We start from the raw sequence: 19,526 nt of genomic DNA, 5'->3' as shown, positions 1-19,526 counted from the left end.
TTGCTCCCTGGCAGGCTCCAGAAGCTCCCTCTTCCTAACCCAGGCAAGCCCAAGCAAGCTGCCACATGTTCCCTCTCCCCCAACCCCTGAAGGCTCCAGCAGCCTTCATCACCTGTGCAGATTCCAGTGCCCTCCTCCAACCAGCCCTATTCCTATTCCTCCTCCCTTGCAGGCGCCATCAGCTGTCCTCCCGTCTCGATCCTCCAGGGGAAGTGGCAGTCCCTGTTCTCTCCTGAGCCTGCCGCTTCTCTCTTCTATGGCACAGCTACCAAGAGGGAACTTCAGGCAGCACAGGAACATTCCTGAGTATGTGGAAGCACTAGCAGCTGTGTGCAGTTTCCAGGTGCCTCTTTGCTCTGAGTAGGGCAGAGACCCAGAATAGGCCCAGAATAGTAGAGCCACCCCATTGCCCCACCAAGCCCAGCAGTAGTGACCTCACCTCCCCAGTGCAGTGAGAGCAAGTTAGTGAAGGTATAGGCTCCTGTCTGTAAGATACAAAATTGACTAGAGGTCACAATTCAGTGTAGCAATATGAGTACTGGCAACCTCGAGATCTGGATTTTGAACACCTGAAACACTGGGGTATGGAGATTGGTATTTTGGTTTTCCTATTAGAAAGAGAGGGGACCCAGAGCAAATTTCAGGATCCAGGCTCAGATTTCAAACATTTAAAGTTTAGGGGTATTTTGATCTGGTGTTGGCTAACTGGTGGGTGTGGCATATAAACTAAAGAGTATAGGTTTCCATATTTGCAGACCATACAAGCATCCAAATATGTTAACATTCATAAAAAGAATACAAAGATACAGAGATAAAATTGTTTCACTGTCACATTTCCAGCATGAGCTGAACATTTGACCCCTCACTCAGTCTCTCCATGACGACCCTTTTCAAGTGACGGCCAGCAACTGCACTTCTCTCCTGCAATTTATCCCACTGTTAGGCTGATTCTCCAGATTACAGCACCCCATTTTGCAAAACCATGTTTGCTCAGCAGGTCCAACTAGGTTTGGCCCCTGAGATAGACTTCCTGTCGGGAGCTGTAAGCAGCATAAAAATGCAGTGAGTTAGAACAGCTTCATTAAAACAAAGTAGTATTTATGCATCTATAGAAACATAGCAATCAGAGTGAAAAGGTGTAAAACAACAAAAAGGCCTAAACAAACATTATCTTACTTAATCTCAGCATTTCTCTCAAGATTTAGGTAGGCCTGGCTCATCCCTGTGCTCCAACATCTGGGAGAGGAGGATCGGTGTCTTCTCAGCAATCACTGCCCCCTTCCGTCTCCCTCTGAGGTTCAGGGCTGAGGCTTTAATCCATCCTAAATCCCTTTACTTCATTTTTCCCCTCTTGGATTCCCCCACCCTTTTGGGGTTGCTAAGCCAGCCTGCTGATCAGAGCATGATAGGGATAAATCTTCAAAGGTATTGACACCTATATCGTTTAAATACCGGTGATTGGCTACTTCCAGCCATTGATTTTGGGTTCCTGCTGATGTGTAAAAAATCACTCAGGACTGATAGCATGATAGTAATCAAATAGAATGAGGTATGTATAATATTCATAAAAATAATACAGCTATCTCCCATGTTTATCACACTGCCCGTTAACGTTGTTGGGCTTTGAACGAGATTCATAGTGAATAAATTACTCTCCCACCCTTTTTGAGGCAGACTGCCATCAGCTCTGGGAAACTAACACTGTGTATGCTGTGCCTGAGGTGTAGACAGAGTACTTTGATCTCCAGGCTATCAGTCCAGCACCTTTCACAAATATTAGTTTCATGCAAAAGAAAAAAAAGGGGTGCTTTAAAAATTCCCCTTTACTGAAGGTCAATACTGTGAAGTTAATAAATTATTTAGTGAGGTAAAGCTTCTTTGCAGCTTTCAGATGTACTTAATTTTTTCAATATTTTGTTAATGAAAATGTAGTAGGAAAAATATCTAGATTGTTTTGTAAAGGCATTAACCAAAGATATCGTGAATTCAAATCGCATTGGTTACTCTTCCCCAAAGTCAGATTGTTACCATTCACACTGTAAAATATTTTTTCCTTGGCTAAAATACACTTATTAAAATTCTAGTGTCAAGGAACTATAGAAGAGAGGAATAAACAGGGAAAATTCAAGAACATAGAAATCCATAAAATTCTTGGGGGTTAAATTGTTTGGCATTGAATATATACAAATAAGGCTATGATGTTCAAAGCCCCCCTGCGCTTGAAAATGTATCTAAAAGGATTTGTGCATGCAGATCAGGCAATTGCATGGACATTTTTATATACAATTAGTCACAAATGCAGATTTTGTATGTATAATTACTTTTTGCATATACATTTTTATAGTAGTAAATCAGGGCCACAGTTCTGAAAAATTGCCTGAAAGTCTTAGGTTGAATGGAATTGTTTAAAAAATAAACTTCTGCTGATGTAGGGTATGCAGCTGTAGTCTTAATAACAGCATTGCTGTGATATCAAGTTTAAAAAAAAAAGTAGAAAAGAAACTAATATTTGACTGATACAGATTTTCCATTTCCCTAACCTGATTTTATTCCTTTTTATTTTATTTATTGTAGAAACATATACCCTGCTGGGAAATTCTCTTGGTTTCCCTTGTATTTTTCCATTTAAATATAAGAACAAATGGTACTTCGAATGTACCAGAGAGAGCAGGGAATTTTACTGGTGTGCCACAACAAGTCAGTATGAACGAGATGAAAAATGGGGGTTTTGCGCAAATGCTGGTAGGTACTGCTTTTCTTCTGTTTTGTAATAAAAGTTTGTCTGATGTCATACACTAGTTCAAGGAGAGCAAGCTGTTTTATGAATTGCAAGATCATTGCCATTCTATTAGTATGGATGTTTCTTCAAAGAATTATAGCCATTACTATAATTCTTTATGCTTATCTCGGAGACCCAAATCCAGATCCCTAGACCAAAATATGAATACAAGGGATGTCCACTAACCTCCACTGACTATACCCTTGCCTTTCTACCAGCCCACCCATCCAGACTATCTATGGAGACTTTCTCCACAGCATGCAGGTGGATGATGATTCATTCTGTACAGGGCCTTGACTGTTTTTGACTACAGCATACCTTTTAAACTGCTTTTGGTCACGCACTGCCTTTAACAGGCTCAGTATTTGGCATTTGGTTCTGCCCCCTTCCGGGGGAGCTGCAGTTCACTGTCTAGCCACTTCCTTCCGTGGCAAGCGCAGTCTACTGTTTAGCCACTTCCCCAGTGGCGAGGAGCAGGGCGGGAGGGACCCTGTAGATAGCAGCCACTTACTGCATCCCCTCTGTCTTCCCTGTGGCCCAAGCACCCTCTTTGTTCTAGCCTCAGGGCCTCAGCCTGCGGCACTGCTACATCGGGGTGCTTGCTGCCCTCAGCCTGCAAGGCAGCCAGTCTACCCCAGTCTACCTCCCTCCTCAAGCTCCAGGGAGTGACTCCTTCTGCTCTGCCCTGCAGCCCTTCTTATATGAGCCTGCTGGGCCATAATTGGCTGTTCCCCTCAGACCCATTCTAATTAGTTGGCTCTGGCACAGCCTCCCTAGGGCTGCTTTTAACCCGCTTTCTGATAGTGTGGGGCAACTGCCCCATCACAGATATCAAAAGACACATCATGACACCAAAGACCACCCACTGCCAAATTTCAAATCCCCACTCCAAAGCCAAGGGGACATCAGCTTTTTGAAGGAAAAGGTCTCCAGAATTTCTTAACATTGGTAGGTCAACATATTTTCCCCTACTTATGTTCCCGGAAACAGCTGAGCTATTTTGGCCAGATTTCCCCCCCCCAAAATATTCTGCCTGAGACAGACAAACAAGGTGGAAAATTGGAGTTCAGCAAAGTAATAATCAAGTGAAAACAGGGTTTTATAATGGGGAAATGTCAGGAAATCTTAATAAGCAGTACTACCAGCCTTGCCTTCATTAATTGTTCATAATGTGTTTCATCCCTTAACAGAGAGTCCTCTTGGGTACTGGGTAAGGGGAGATGTAACTACCTTTCCCCTCTCGCTGTGGGGATGGGGGTTAGCCCAGTTCCTACAAAATTCACTGTGAGTTAGTTTCACCATTACGCTTGTAGGAGCTGGTGCAAATTGTTATAGCTCTGACTGCAGTGAAGCTATGACAATTTACACCAGGTGAGGACCTTCCCCCTAGTACTCACTAACATTGTGAAAAGCTGAACAGTTAATTTACATTGGTGGAAAGTCTCCTTTAAAATTCACATAACATCCTATTTCCTTGTGTGATTTTAACACTGGAACATTGAAAATTAGTTCAAACTCATGCTTCAATAGCATTTTCACTTTTGTGTTCAACATTAACTAGATTGTTATAGCATTCTCTGTAATTGTTTTGTTGCATCGTGTTGTTTTTAACTGATTTTCACACAGAGCCTGGTAGTGATATTTTTTGGGAGAAGAACCCTGACACCCAAATTTGGTATCAGTTCAATCTTTTTTCTATTCTTTCTTGGAATGAGGCACGTGTTGCCTGTCAGACGCAAGGAGGAGATTTGCTGAGTATCACAGACATGGCAGAACAGAAGTATATAAGCAGTGAGTAGATGTGTAGTTATGTTAAAACTTACTTAAATATATATTTTGCTTGTTTAGCTGGGCAGTTCTATTGATTTCAGAAGGGCTAGGATTTCATCCCTTGTATCAAATACTGCTCTTTATTAGAAATGGGCCCCAACCAAAAGTCGGACCCAAACATCCCAGACTACGGAGAAGTTCCGACCCAAGTCTAGATCAAAACTTTACAGCTTTGGGATATTTCAGTCAGGTTGCCTGAGGAGCCAGCTGTATAGAGTGGCTAGTCATTGCTAAGACCTAGACCTGTGGAGCCCGAACCAGTGAGTTCATGCAGAAGGGTTTCCATAGATTTGCAAAGAGGTGCTGCAACATAGCCACCAATATCTAGCATATACACCTCTTTTTCTTACCCACTTCTGTTTTCAGGGCCTTTCCACACCATTTGTTCCAGTGAAATTCTTTTTAAAATCTGAGTGCAAGTAAGCTATGGGCTTAACAAACAAAGTCCAAGGTTTACGTATGTGTTACTCAAGGATGTAGTTATTGTATTTAATCCTTTCCCCTCCCAAATGGTTTACCATAAGGCTTATTATTTCATTCTTGAAACTGAAGCCTTTTTGGAAGCATGCTGAGGTGTATCTGGCCTTTGCAGCTCCATACAGGTAGCCCTGTAGTCCTATACATCCCAACCCAGGAAGCAGTGAAGTGACAAGAAAGGAACAGCAGAGGTGGGTCCTCCAGGCCTGCTTAGAGAAACCTCATGGAAGCAGCCAATCAGAGCCCAGTAGCCTTAACTAAAAGAAGCTGCAGGACCTTAGGAGGTCAGTTTCTGGCTGAGACCAGAGGACTGAAAAAGGGTGCTCCTCTCTTGACTGGAGGTAGAGAAGAACCTGAGGGAATTGGGCCTGAGATAAGGTTGAAGATAAAAGGGGCCCAGTAGGATGAGACCCAGGAAAATAGCAGCGACAGATTGGAGTAAGTAGTACGTGACTTCTGTTCATAGTTGGAACCCAGAGTAGTGGGTGAGTCCAGGTACCCCTAATAGCCACAGTTTAAGTATGTAAACCCCAAGTAGAGGACTGGCCTTGTTTTGGACCCTAAACAAAGCGCTGAATTTATAGCACCCAAAGCCAGGGCTGAAGACCCTAGCGAGGGCAAATAGACTGTTTGTTATTGGACTCTTTAGTATCCCAGAAAGGGCTTCATTTGGACTTTGTGACCTGGCTGGAGGGCCAAGCCCCTGAAGACCTGCCGAAGTCAGCTGGCAGCCTTCAGGGGGTGCCAGACATGAGAAAAGGACTGCATTACCACACATAGATACTAGGAGGTGATCAGGCAGTGAATGCCCTGATTACAAATTTGTGCCAGAAGTGGGATTCAAATCCCTATCCCATCAAGGTAGGATGAAGAGACAGGGTTAAGCATTTAACTGCATCGAGTATGAGATGTCTGATATCCAAGATCTGAAGACATGAGGGAGATTCCCACACTTGCACCATTCTGTTTAGATGACAAATTTGAGGAACTGTCCCACATTGAGGTGTCAGTAGAGGAGGTTTTGAAACAAATTAATAAATTAAAGTGTAATAAGTCACGAGAACCAGATGGAGTTCCCCCAAGAGTTCTGAAAGAACTCAAATATGAAATTGCAGAACTGCAAAGTGTGGTATCTAACCTATCACTTAAAATCAGCTTCTGTACCAGATGACGGGAGGATAGCTAATGTGACACGAATTTTTTTTTTTTTTAAAGGTTCCAGAGGCGATCCTGGCAATTTCAGGCCAGTAAGCCTAACTTCAGTACCAGGCAAATAGGTTGGTTGAAACTATATTAAAGAACAGAATTATCAGACACATAAATGAACATGATTTGTTGGAAAGAGTCAGCATGGCTTTTGTAAAGGGAAATCATGCCTCATCAATCTATTGGAATGCTTTGGTGGGGCGGGCAACAACTATGTGCACAAGGGTGATCCAGAAGAGATAGTGTGCTTGGACTTTCAGGAAACCTTTTATAAGGTCCTACACCAAAGGCTCTTAAGCAAAGTAAGCAGTCATGAGATAAGAGGGAAGATCCTCTCATGGATCAGTAACTGGGTAAAAGATAGGAAACAAGGGCAAGAATAAATGGTCAATTTTCACAGAGGAGAGAGGTAAATAGTGGGATCCCCCAAGTATCTGTACTGGGACCTGTGCAGTTCAACATATTCATAAATGACCTAGAAAAGGGGATAAATAGAGGAAGTGGCACAATTTGCGGACAGTACAAGGTTACTCAGGATACGTAAGTCCAAAGCTGACTGTGAAGAGTTATAAAGGGATCTCATAAAACTGGGTGAGAGGCAACGCATTGGCAGATGAAGTTCAATGTTGATAAATGCAAAGTAATGCACACTGGAAAACATAATGCCAGTTGAACATACAAATGATGGGGTCTAAATTATGTCACCGCTCAAGAAAGATTTTGGCGTGATCATGAATAGTTCTCTGAAAACATCTGCTCAATGTGCAGTGGCAGACAAAAAGCTAACAATGTTATGCGCCATTAGGAAAGGGATAGATAATAAGACCGAAAATACCATAATGCTACTTTTGTAATCCATTGTATGCCCGCATAGTGAATACTGCATACAGTTTGGGTTGCTCCATCGCAAACAAGATATATTGGAATTGGAAAAAGTACAAAGAAGGGCATGGAACAGCCTCCATATGAGGAGAGATTAAAAAGACTGGGACTGTTCAGCTTAGAAAAGGGACAACTAAGGTGGGATATGGTAGAGGTCTATAAAATCATGACTGGTGGAGAGAAGGTAAATAGAGGAGTGTTGTTTACATCTTCACATAACACAAGAACCATGGGTCACCCAATGAAATTAATAGGCAACAGGTTTAAAACAGACATAAGAAAGTACTTCTTCACACAATGCATGGTCAGCCTGTGGAACTCATTGCCTGGGGATGTTGTGAATGCCAGAAGCATAACTGGTTTCAAAAAAGAATTAGATAAGTTCATAGAGGATAGATCCATCAATGGCTGTTAGCCAACATGGTCAAAGATACAACCCCATGCTCTGAAGTATCCCTAGTCTTGGTTTTCCAGAAGCTGGGAATGGGCGACAGGGGATGGATCACTTGATGATTACCTGATCTCTTCATTCCCTCTGAAGCACTTGGCATTGGCCACTGTCTGAAGATAGGGTACTGGGCTAAATGGACCTTTGTCTGACCCAGTATGGCCGTTCTTATATTCTTAACAGGGTCTTCCTCAGCAGAAAGCATACGGTTGCATTCAAGAAGCCCAACAGTTACGGGTGCATAGACAGATGTTTAAAATACTCCAAGTGTTGGACAGGACACCTGAAAAAGGTGACCAGAGCCCAACACAGCCTCACTGGGAGAGACCAATCATGGTGGCGGCCAATACACAAGGCCAGGGAACCCCTATTTTAGAAGGAAAACAGAGCTCTGAGATTGGGACAGAGCTTGAATTGAAGACAGTCAAAGCCATAGCACAAATTGTAATGATCAGTTTAGGACAGCAATTATAGAGTCTAGGCTGAGAGGAGGTGGTATGATGTCCAAATCAGATCTTCCCTCGCTGCTTTAGAGGCGAAGGTAGTGCTGCTAAAACAGCTATGGGATTCAGAGTCCAAGAAATGCCAGACCGATGGCCACCAGACAGCTAAGGGGAACAGGGAACTAGTTGACAGAAGCCATCAACCAACCAAGACACTGTGATCGGACAATATTGTACCATGCAAAAGCATTTGAAGCAGCTGCTGCAGCTGGAATACAAGAGAGCAAACAAACTTCAGGAGTGACTGAGAGATCCAGCCCCCCTCCCCCCCTGCTTCTCGCCCCCGACGGCCCTTCTGGGACTCCTGCCCCATCCAACCCGCTGTGTTCCCTGTCCCCTGACTTCCCCCCACCGCCCCATCCAACCCCCCCTCTCCTTCCTGACTGCCCCCATTCAACCACCCCGTTCCCCGCCCTCTGTCCGCCCCAACCCCGGTCCACACCCCCGCCCCTGACCACCACCCTGAACTCCCCTGCGCTCTATCCAACCCCGCTCCCTGCCTCCTTATTGCACTGCCTGGAGCACTGGTGGCTGGCGATGCTACAGCTGCGCTTCCCAGAGCACCAGGTCAGGCAGCCGTGCTGCCCAGCTGGAGCCAGCCATGCCACCACGCAGCACAGAGCACCGGGTCAGGCCACGGCTCTGTAGCTGCATTGCCAGTAGGAGCTCGCAGCCCCACCTCCCAGAGCACTGTGCCAGCAGCACAGTGAGCTGAGGCTGTGGGGGGAGGGGAACAGCAGGAGAGGGGCTGGGGGCTAGCCTCCTGAGCCAGAAGCTCAGGGGCTGGGCAGGAGGGTCCTGCAGCCTGGATGTGGCCCGCGGGCCGTAGTTTGCCCACCTCTGTCCTACCGGTCCAAAAGGTCAAGGTCTTGTAGGAACTCAAAGAGATGCACTCCTCAAGGGACCAGATCTTAGCCCAAGCAGTGCAGTGGGAACAGGACCCATCTCATAATTGAACAAGAGACTGGGGAACAGCAGTGTTTGCTGCAGAAGTTGCTGACTTAGCTCCATAATTTGCTTTAGGTCTGGTTGGGGTTGAAGTCTAACAGGGTTAAAGATAAAGAGTGGGAAAGCCTGGAGGCTATCGTAGCCCATCCTTTGAGAAGAGTTGGAATCGTGCAGAGTGCAAACACTACAACAGGAAGATGGATTGAGCCAGGAGGGACATGAGCCAGTTGTAATTAAGAGCCTAATATAGGCCATTAGTCCATTATAGGCCTAATGATATGAGATCACAATAAAGCTGCAAGCCAAAGCCACAACTGGATCCCTGCTAAAAAGAAGAACTATAGCTAGAGGAAACAAGAAGATAAAAGTGATCCTGAAATACTGAATTTCATTCATAAAATAGCATTGGTACAGAAAGAACAAAAGTAGGTGTTGCTAAGCCAGATACTACAAGCAGTGGGCAAAACAGTGCAATCCCTGGATTTTGGGTCCCTCTGAAAGGGACCTAAATGTGGTGAGCGACAGCCTTATCTCTGAAGGTTGTACATGCAGGTGCACCCAGGGAGAGTCCTCTCCAGCTCAGGAGGCCACAGCAGAAAAGTTTCTTTTTCATAAAATCCCAATTCTGTTAACCACTCTAGAGATGAAAAAAGGCTTCAATTAGCTGAACACTCGGCACATCATAAATTACAGCATGCCATGGACTGTTGAGGACTACGTGCAGTGTATGGGATACCTATAATGGGGGAACTCCAGGCTTTCGTCACTTCATATTTCTCTGAGGAAGACAAGGGTATTGCCAAGAACCTGTCTGACTTCCTTGTAATAGCTAAACAAAAAGTGTCCCCGGCTCGAGAACATTGTTAAAGGGTAACTTTGGTCAAATTCACCTTTTGATGTATGTTGGCTCTGGAGCAGGGGAACTCCCAGGGAGCATAAATTGCAAAAGCTTTCTGGGTAGAGAGGTCTGGGAGACAAGACCTTGAGGAAGCAGAGCAAAGCCTGGAAAGGAGGGGATTTTACCCTCAGACAGAACCACCACCCCAACTCCTTTCTATGGGGGGAGGTATGTGACTGGGTGTATCTGGCCTCTGCAGCTCACTAAGGGAGACCTCACAGTCCTACTACGTGCCACCTCAGGAAATAACAGGAAAGGAACAGCAAAGGTGGGTCTTCCAGGCCTGCCTAGAGAAATCTCACAGAAGCAGCTAATTAGAGCCCAGCAGGCTTAGAAAAAAGACACTGCAGAGCCTTGACACGTCAGTTCCTAGTTGGGACCAATGGAATGAAGAAGAGAGAGAGAACCAGAGGATGCTGGCCCTGAAATAGGGCTGGAGATAAAAGGGGCTGATACTTGGAAAAGACCCAGGAAAATAACAGCAACAGACTGGCGTAAATAGTACATGGCTGCTGTTTATAGGCTTCTTGGGTTGGAACCCGGAGCAGTGGGTGAGCCTAAGTTCCCCTAAGAGCCACAGGTAAAGTGGTGTAAATTCCAAGAAAGGGATAGACCTTGTTTTGGAGCCAGAACAAAGGGCCGAATTTAATGGGCTCATAGCTGGGGCTCAAGACCCTAGTGAGAGCAAATAAACTATTGTATGCTTTGGTACTGCAGAAGGGCTTCATTTGGATTTAGTGACTTGGCCAGAAGGACAAGCTGCTGAAGACCTGCCAAGATTGACTGGCAGACTGCAGGGGGTACCTGCGGTAAGAAAAGGACTGCAGTTTCACAGCCAGTACTCAAGAGATGAGTGCCCCCATTACAGGAAGTTACAGGTGTGTTCATTTTCCCTGGCGAATTACACAAATACAGTGAGAGAGACTTTTAATTTCAGGCTATAACTACCTTCTTCCCTGTGTCAGAATCTTTCTTCTGCAGTACCTGTACTAACTGGATTGGGCTGACGAGAAGGTTTAGCAGGTTTTAAGTAAATATCGGGTATGGGGGAATGACACTCTCTTCATAAACAGAAAACACTTTCTTAGTCTTTGATATATTTGTTTTCCTGCTTGTAGAAAGGGTCTCTTAAATGAGACTTTGTTTTTGAGCTTCCTTTAGAGTCTGATCCTAAAACCCTTGAAGTCAATGGGATTTCTAGTTTGACTAAGGAATATAAGTATAGGTAAAGGGTTGCAGAATTGGGCTTCTAATTTGTGCTCTAAAGACTGCTCTGAATCCTGATACTTCCCCTCTCTACAAATATCAGTTTTTTCCTGTTGTTGTTGCTGAGACTTGGCCTGACATGAGTGATTAACACATGGAAGGAGGCCCCATTTCTTGAAGATAGACTTTGGAGGTAAACAGATCATTAGACTAAAAAGACAGAATGTCTGGACCAGCCAAGATAAGAGGGAGGACACCCAGGGAACCATTTTTGACAAACAAAATAATGATGAACAAGATAAGGTAGGAATGTAAAGAGGTGGTAAAGAGGAGGTCAGGTTGGACAATGCATGGACAGCTCAAAGTAACCAAGCCAATCCAAAAATGTGTGATGCAATGTATACTAAATGCAATGAGATACGTATAGAAAGGGAGAGAGTTTCTGTGTAATTTTGGAGCTATTCTGTACCCTTCATCCATTCCCACTGCGTTTGGGCCTGATCAACTCAGCGTAGCATTGCTGTATGCCAAATGAAGATACCTGAGTGACAAAGTCTGGTGTCAAACTGAGTTCTTGGGAAGCCGAGTGGAAAGAGGTCTTGGAGGGAATCCCAACAATTATCGCTTTCAATAATAGGATGTGGCTAAGAGGAAACTCTCTGAAATTCCTATTACAATAGAATTTGAAATGTCTAAAGTACAGGTGAAGGCACTGAATATTTTTATATGTACGAACGGCCATACTGGGTCAGACCAAACGTCCATCTAGCCCAGTATCCGACAATGGGCAATGACAGGTGCCCCAGAGGGAATGAACAGAACAGGTAATCATCAAGTGATGCATTCCCAGCTCATTGCTCATTCCCAGCTTCTGGCAAACAGAGGCTAGGGACACCATCCCTGCCCATCCTGGCTAATAGCCATTGATGGACCTATCCTCCATTAATTTATCTAGTTCTTTTTTGAACCCTGTTATAGTCTTGGTCTTCACAACATCCTCTAGCAAAGAGTTCCACAGATTGACTGCGTGTTGTGTGAAGAAATACTTCCTTTTGTTTGCTTTAAACCTGCTGCCTACTAATTTCATTTGGTGACTCCTAGTTCTTGTGTTATGAGGAGTAAATAACACTTCCTTTCTCCACACCAGTCATGATTTTATAGACCTCAATCATACCCCCCCTTAGTCGTCTCTTTTCCAAGCTGAAAAGTCCCCATCTTATTAATCTCTCCTCATACGGAAGCCATTCCATACCCCTAATAATTTTTGTTGCCCTTTTCTGAACCTTTTCCAATTCTAGTATATCTTTTTTGGGATGGGGTGACCACATCTGCATACAGTATTCAAGATGTGGACGTTCCATGGATTTTTATAGAGGCAATATGATATTTTCTGTCTTATTATCTATCCCTTTCCTAATGATGCCCAACATTCTGTTTGCTTTTTTGACTGCCCCTGCACATTGAGTGGATGTTTTCAGAGAACTATCCACAGTGACTGCAAGATCTTTCTTGAGTGGTAACAGCTAATTTAGACCCCATCATTTTATATGTATAGTTGGAGTATGTTTTCCAATGTGCATCACTTTGCATTTATCAACAGTGAATTTCATCTGCCATTTTATTGCCCAGTCACCTAGTTTTGAGAGATTCTTTTGTATCTCTTCGCAGTCTGCCTGGAACTTAACTATCTGAGTAGTTTTGTATCATCTGCAAATTTTGTCACCTCGCTATTTAACATTTTTCCAGATCATATATGAATATGCTGAATAGGACTGGTCCCGGTACAGACCTCTGAGGGACGCTACTCTTTACTTCTCTCCATTCTGAAAATTGACCATTTATTCCTACCCTTTGTTTCCTATCTTTTAACCAGTTTCCAATCCATGAGAGGATCTTCCCTTTTATCCCATAAAAGCTTACTTTGCTTAAGAGCCTTTGGTGAGGGACCTTGTCAAAGGCCTTATGAAAATCTATATCCACTGGATCCCACTTGTCCATGTGCTTGTTGACCCCCCTTAAAGAATTCTAGTAGATTATTGAGGCGTGATTTCCCTTTACAAAAACCATGTTGACTCTTCCCCAACAAATTATGTTCATCTAAGTGTCTGACAATTTTGTTCTTTACTATAATTGACCTTAAAATCATTTTTCATTCATAATGAGCAAGAAAAGCTGAAACACGATGGAAGGTGAAGAGATCATGTTGTTGCAGACATATGGATGTTTTGAGTTCTAAGGGCAGCAGCACTGAATGATACTGGAGAGATTTGCATGCTTTGCAGTTCTTGAACTTCTGTATATTTTATGAGTAAGAAAGTATGTTATCCCTACACTGTGACTGGCTGAGTTAGTTGTCTTTCAGTATAATACTGATTAGTAATGGAATAGAACATTTTCAAGAGCAAAGATTAAATGCCAGTGGTATTCCTAAGCCTTCTGGAGACTTGTTTTAAGCTTTGCTTTGCTATCATCATGAGAGATCAGAACAGTATATCTGCATCTGAAATGTTCAACATGGTTTGGTTTATTTTTTATATTTCAGAAAAGTTAAGCACTAAAGGAATTCTGCTATGGACAGGGCTAAATAGACTGGATGAATCTGCTGGCTGGCAGTGGTCCGATGGAGCACCATTGGCATTCTTGAACTGGAGATCAAGTACTTGATGTTCCTCTTGCTCTGTATTATTGCATTGTAATTGTATGCTCTCTCTACCTGAAATTTATAAGAGTACTGGCCCTTTTTGTGTTTTCGTTTGAAGGGGTATCCAAAACTCCAGGGCCATAGATCAGGGTTTAGTTAATTGGACTTTTTAAAGGGTATTTTAAAGATCGATTCTATTGGGCATTTTAACTGATTAGTCTCACGATAAGCCCTATGACATCCCTTGTCCCATATTTCAAGGCTATTCATTTCCACAGAAAATGGACACTGGAACTTTTCAGGTATTTCATGGGATAGCACTCAGTGAGCAAACATGTACCAGCAAATATAGATTGTGATGTTCAACCATCCAATTCCTGTGAATTCAATCAGTTCCTTTGCATTATCCAGTGCTGAGCAATAAAACTTGTTTTACTTTATGAAGGCTTGTGGTTGTGTATCAATAAGATAACACCTGTAGAAGATTATAAGCCTGTTTTTCAATTCAAAAGTAAATTGTGGTTAATTTTACGTTTTTTAAAATTGGTTGTAGATCTCACCGATCGCGCACTTGGAGAAAATCACTGTGTGGTATTTAATTTAAAGGCGCAGTGTGACTGGCAAAGTTATAAATGTGAATCTGGATTGCCTTATGTATGCAAAAAATATGGAAATAGTACAGCATATGAAACATTTGGTAAGTCTCTCAATGGTAATATTTCATTTGGTGGGTTTATTGTAAAAAAACAAACAAAAGTATCGTCTATATTGTGCATTTGTATTTTGATACATGATACTGCATGTTCGTATGTGGATATGTTCTGTGTTTACCTTGGATGGCTTTATATTTCTACTTTTGTAAATAAAAAAAAATAGCTATGACTGTATTATGAAAACAATAGAGCATAGCCTGAAATGAATTTTGTGTAATATATTCTTATCTTTTATTGTTTAAGATATATGGAAGTACCATCCTACCCGCTGTAACACTGGCTGGTATCCCTACAACCGCAACTGCTACAAACTTCATAAAGAGGAAAAGAACTGGAATGAGGCTTTACTCTCTTGCCAGACTGATAATAGCAACCTCATTAGTATAACTTCCTTGGCAGATGTGGAGTTACTTATTAACCTTCTTGAAGATGGTAAGTGCTAGAGAGTTAGTTTAAACTGTGTTACTTTTAATAGCCGAGTTCTTTTTGATTAAGTTCTTTTAATGATGGGTTTCCACATGACTCAGGCATGATATTACTCGTCTTGTACAGACATTCGATAGAATAAGAACTTACGATGCCTTCTCTCTCTAAGATGGAGTGGGCAAACTTTTTTGCTCGAGGGCCACTTCTGGGTATGGAATTGTGTGGGGGGCCATGAATGCTCACACAATTTGCGGGGGGGGGAGGCGCTCTGGGGTGGGCCCAGAAATGAGGCGTTCAGGGTGTGGGAGGGTGCTCCAGGCTGGGACTGAGGGATTTGGAGAGTGGGAGGGGGGATCAGGGCTGGGGCAGGGGGTTAGAGTGTGGGAGGGGGTCGGGGTGCAGGCTCTGGGCGGTGCTTACCTCAAGCAGTACCCAGAAGCAGCAGCATGTTCCCACTCCAGCTCCACAGCCAGGTGCCTCTGCGCGCTGCCCTGTCCGCAGGCACAGCCCCTGCAGCTCCCATTGGCCGTGGTTCCCGGCCAATGGGAGCTGTGGTGGTAGCGCTTGGGTGGGAGCAGTGTATGGAGCCCCCTGGCTGTCCCTACGTGTAGGAGCCGGAGAGGGGACCTGCCGCTGCTTCCGGAAGCCACACAGAGTGTGGCAAGCCCTTGACCCTGCTTCCTGGGAGGAGCTATGGGGCCAGATTAAAACATCTGGAGGGCCGGATACGGCCCCTGGGCCGTAGTTTGCCCACCCTTGCTCTAGGATCCTCACAAGAATTAGATGTCTATCTCATCTGCTACCCCAATGAGCACAGTTGTAATTAAATAAACAAAATGGATGTGTATGAAGTCAGTGAAGGGCCATATTCTCCCCTTCATGCAAAAGAAGAGCACTAGCCCATGCACTTCATCGCCCTTTTGTAAGGCTCCAGAAAACACTGATACTAGTTCAACCTCCTAGAGGGAACAGAGTCTAATGGTCAAGTGTCTGTTACCATAGATCTTGGCATATTCTAGCTTCTGAGCAAGTCCTGAGTAAGCCCTTTGCAGTCTGATTCTTGTGGTTTTCATTTTACTAGTGGCTGGGCCCCTGCAAACTGCTCCCAAGCATCTATATAGTAAAATTCCAGGATTGTCACTATGAAGCCTCGAATGTCTGAGTCAGTCTGAAATGATGCAAACAGCTACAAGCATGGCTGAGTGTTTACATTGTGTTTATAGTATCGCCAGGTTCAATCATCACTGGAATTCATGGTCTGTTCCTGTCCAGTTCTTAAGTTCTCAGGAATTTTTGCATTTTTTTTTACACTTTACAAATTATACCTGTACAACAGCATGGGGTTTTACTTAATTCAGTAATAATCCCTGTGTAAAAGCTATGGAGCAAGAACTACTACTGCTCAAAGCAGCAATGCTTATGATACTTTTTTCTTTGCAACTTCAGTTGCCCTGAGTAGGGAATCTACAGTAGCTCTTCCAAGATGTCATGCTGCCCCAGCCATGTAGAGCAGAGCTCCCATTAGTTCCCAGACACAGAGGCTGGGTGGAAAAGGATTAGGGCTGTTGATTAATCGTGATTAACTCAAAAAAATTAATCACAATTAAAAAAATTAATTGCAATTAATTGCACTGTTATATTTATATTTATATATATAAATATTTTGGATGTTTTTCTACATTTTCAAATATGTTAATTTCAGTTGCAACACATAATACAAGGTGTGCAGCGCTCACTTTACAAATACTTTCACTGTAAAAATGAATAACCAAAGAAATAGTATTTTTCAATTCACCTCATACAAGTACTGTAGTGCAAACTCTTTATCATGAAAGTGCAACTTACAAATGTAGGTTGTTGTTGTTTTTTGTGACATAACTGGACTCAAAAACAAAACCATGTACAATTTTAGAGTCTACAAGTCTACTCAGTCCTACTTCTTGTTCAGCCAATCGCTAAGAAAAACAAGTTTGTTTACATTTGTAAGTTCAACTTTCATGATAGAGATTGCACTACAGTACTTGTATTAGGTGAATTGAAAAATACTATTTCTTTTTTACAGTGCAAATATTTGTAATAAAAAATAAATATAAAGTGAGCACTGTACACTTTGTATTCTGTGTAGTAATTGAAATTGATATATTTGAAAATGTGGAAAACATCCCAAAAATATTTAAATAAATGGTATTCTATTATTGTTTAACAGCGTGATTAATTGTTCAATTGTGATTGATTTTTTTAATCACATGATTAATTATTTTAATTGCTGATAGCCCTAAAAAGGATACTACTCCATGGCCAACTTTCTCTTCTATATTATGTTTCTCCCCCTTGCATGCATATGCTCCTAATTTTCTTTTCCCCCATGGGCATTTACAGAACATTACATCATATACATTGGTTTACTTTTGAAGCCATTTTTTATAAAGTGAAGCAGAAACATATTTCTGTGTAAATTTTCAGAAAGTTCGTGTAATTTATTTTTCGAAAAAAAGGTGAAACTGACTTTAAAAAAATGCAGAATTTCAAAGGTGCTGTTAATCCTGTGGAAATAATTGGCATTTACTTCTGCTTCATCAAAATTTGAAATCTCTTTTACAGAAAATGTAACCGAAACATGGATTGGCTTGAACAGTAATAAAACCCCAGTTATTTTTCAGTGGTCTGATGGCTCCTCAGTAACCTTCACTAACTGGCACAAACAAGAGCCTAATATCTTTCAGAGAACAAGTCAACTTTGTGTTTCAGCGCAAGGATCTGTAAGTTTTCTTTCCTCCTTTCCTTTAAAAATAAAGTTACAGTGTCAATTTTGGTCATGATCAGTGTCTGGGCTTTTTAATGTGCATATATTTTTCCATCCCCGCCCACATTACAACATTGCCTGTTGATGCTTAATGACGCTTGAGTCTTGAAAAGTGTGATATAGACTTAAAAATCATTCTTAGGACTCTGCTGATACACAATCAAAACAAAGAATGAATCATAACCATTGGGCCTCATCCTGAATAAGAAATGGAATAAAAGCAATGCTTGCCATGTTGAAGAAGACAAAAATCAGTGGGTAGTTTTGTTTCAGTGAAGAGAAAATAATTTAAAATCCATATAAAGTGCATCTTAATTTATTATGTTTAGGTTATTAACTTGAAAGCTCCAAATGAATTTTTTTGATAGTGTGCCGGTTTCATGTTGCTCTCAGTTCTCAGCATTTATAGCAGTTTATGGAACATCTTGTAAAAATATACATCAAGGAGCAGCATATAGTGTCCAATCCTACTCCAAGTCATTGGAAGTTTTGCCATTGTTTTTAGTGGCAGCAGGATTGTTCTCCAAATCTGCCAGAGATTTTGAAACTGGGAGCAATATGCATACCTTTTTTTTTTAAACTTTTAAAAAATAAAATAAATTACAGTTCCTGCTAGCCAAACAAGGATGTCTAAAAACATTTGCCAATATTTTATCTGGCCAAAGGGGAATTCAGTAATGCTCAAACCCACTAATAAACTCTTTCCTTAATGCCATGTAACACCATTTTCAGGTTTTATAGTAAAGTATGTTTTTGCCAAAGAATACACTATTCTGCACAATTATCAGAAATTTTATCTAGTCCCTAATAATGGGCCCAGTCTGGCAAACCCTTCCTCATGTGATTAATCCTTACTCATGGGAGTAGCCCAGTCCCACAGAAACCAAGGATTACTCTTAATATCTGAGAACTGGAAGATCAGGCCTAATGTCTTGGTGCTGAAGATAATATTTAATTAAATTATAATTTTGATACACATGGGCATTTTTCACCCATTTTGCACAGGTGTAAATGACTATAGAAAGTGCAGTGTAGCAGAGACTGAGGCACAAGATTTAATTTTTAAAGCATTCATTTTGTGCATATCAAATAGTTTAAAAATGCCTAGGGGCCCGATCCCACAAATCTTACTTGCTTGAGTAAAGACTATGTGCACGAAAAAGGATTAATAGAGTCAGGCCCAGTGGTAGCTAAGAAACATCTAAGACATGATTCTGAGAGGGCTAGCAACAGCAGCTCCCATGGGCTTCAGTCAATTAAAGGGCATTTCATTTTAATATTCAGAGAGACAAATCCTTCTTGCCTTACTCACACAAATAGTATCATTGAAGGTTTTTGCAGAAGTCAATGGGAAGATTAAACACAGGAATCAAGTGAGGAGAATTTGACTGTTTATTCTCTCATTCAAAAGGGCCTGTTAAGTAGAAAAAGAAACTACTTAATCGTGTGTGTGTTTGATTTGGTTTTTTATTTAGTTTTTTTTTATTAGGCAGGACACTGGCAAGTTAAAAATTGTGAGGATAGATATTTTTACATTTGTAAAATAGCAGGACGGTTTGAAAATGACACGTCCAAGGAGGAATCAGACTGTTCAGAGGTGAGTTTGCTTGGTGCTTATTTTACTTTGTAAAATGTAATAGGAAACCTTTACATATTTGTATATAACTAACATGTTTGCTTTTTCACATCAAAAATATACTTGAGTTTTCCCAGGAAAAATCTCATTCCTACTGTTGGCTTTAAAAATGTATAAACCAAAGATTAAT

The 19,526-nt window shown here is 42.1% G+C and overlaps 1 protein-coding gene across 6 annotated transcripts in view; it reads left to right on the top strand.

Moving 5' to 3' along the window:
- Positions 1–19,526, top strand: part of PLA2R1 (phospholipase A2 receptor 1) — a 72,193-nt gene that overhangs the window by 5,824 nt on the left and 46,843 nt on the right. For 4 of the 6 annotated variants that reach the window (XM_075117871.1, XM_048869941.2, XM_048869940.2 and 1 more), the window contains exons 3-9: positions 2,575–2,742; positions 4,406–4,570; positions 13,720–13,833; positions 14,372–14,515; positions 14,775–14,963; positions 17,559–17,716; positions 19,250–19,357. In XM_075117871.1, coding sequence (XP_074973972.1) covers positions 2,575–2,742; positions 4,406–4,570; positions 13,720–13,833; positions 14,372–14,515; positions 14,775–14,963; positions 17,559–17,716; positions 19,250–19,357 — 1,046 coding nt within the window. The remainder of the gene's footprint in view (positions 1–2,574; positions 2,743–4,405; positions 4,571–13,719; positions 13,834–14,371; positions 14,516–14,774; positions 14,964–17,558; positions 17,717–19,249; positions 19,358–19,526) is intronic. The other 2 variants (XM_075117873.1, XM_048869942.2) reach the window with 2 other exon arrangements.

The sequence above is a fragment of the Caretta caretta genome, chromosome 11 (assembly GCF_965140235.1).
Source record: "Caretta caretta isolate rCarCar2 chromosome 11, rCarCar1.hap1, whole genome shotgun sequence".
Taxonomy (NCBI): Eukaryota; Metazoa; Chordata; order Testudines; family Cheloniidae; genus Caretta; species Caretta caretta.
The sequence above is the reverse complement of the archived record's forward strand: the minus strand, read 5'-3'. Positions and strand labels throughout refer to the sequence as shown.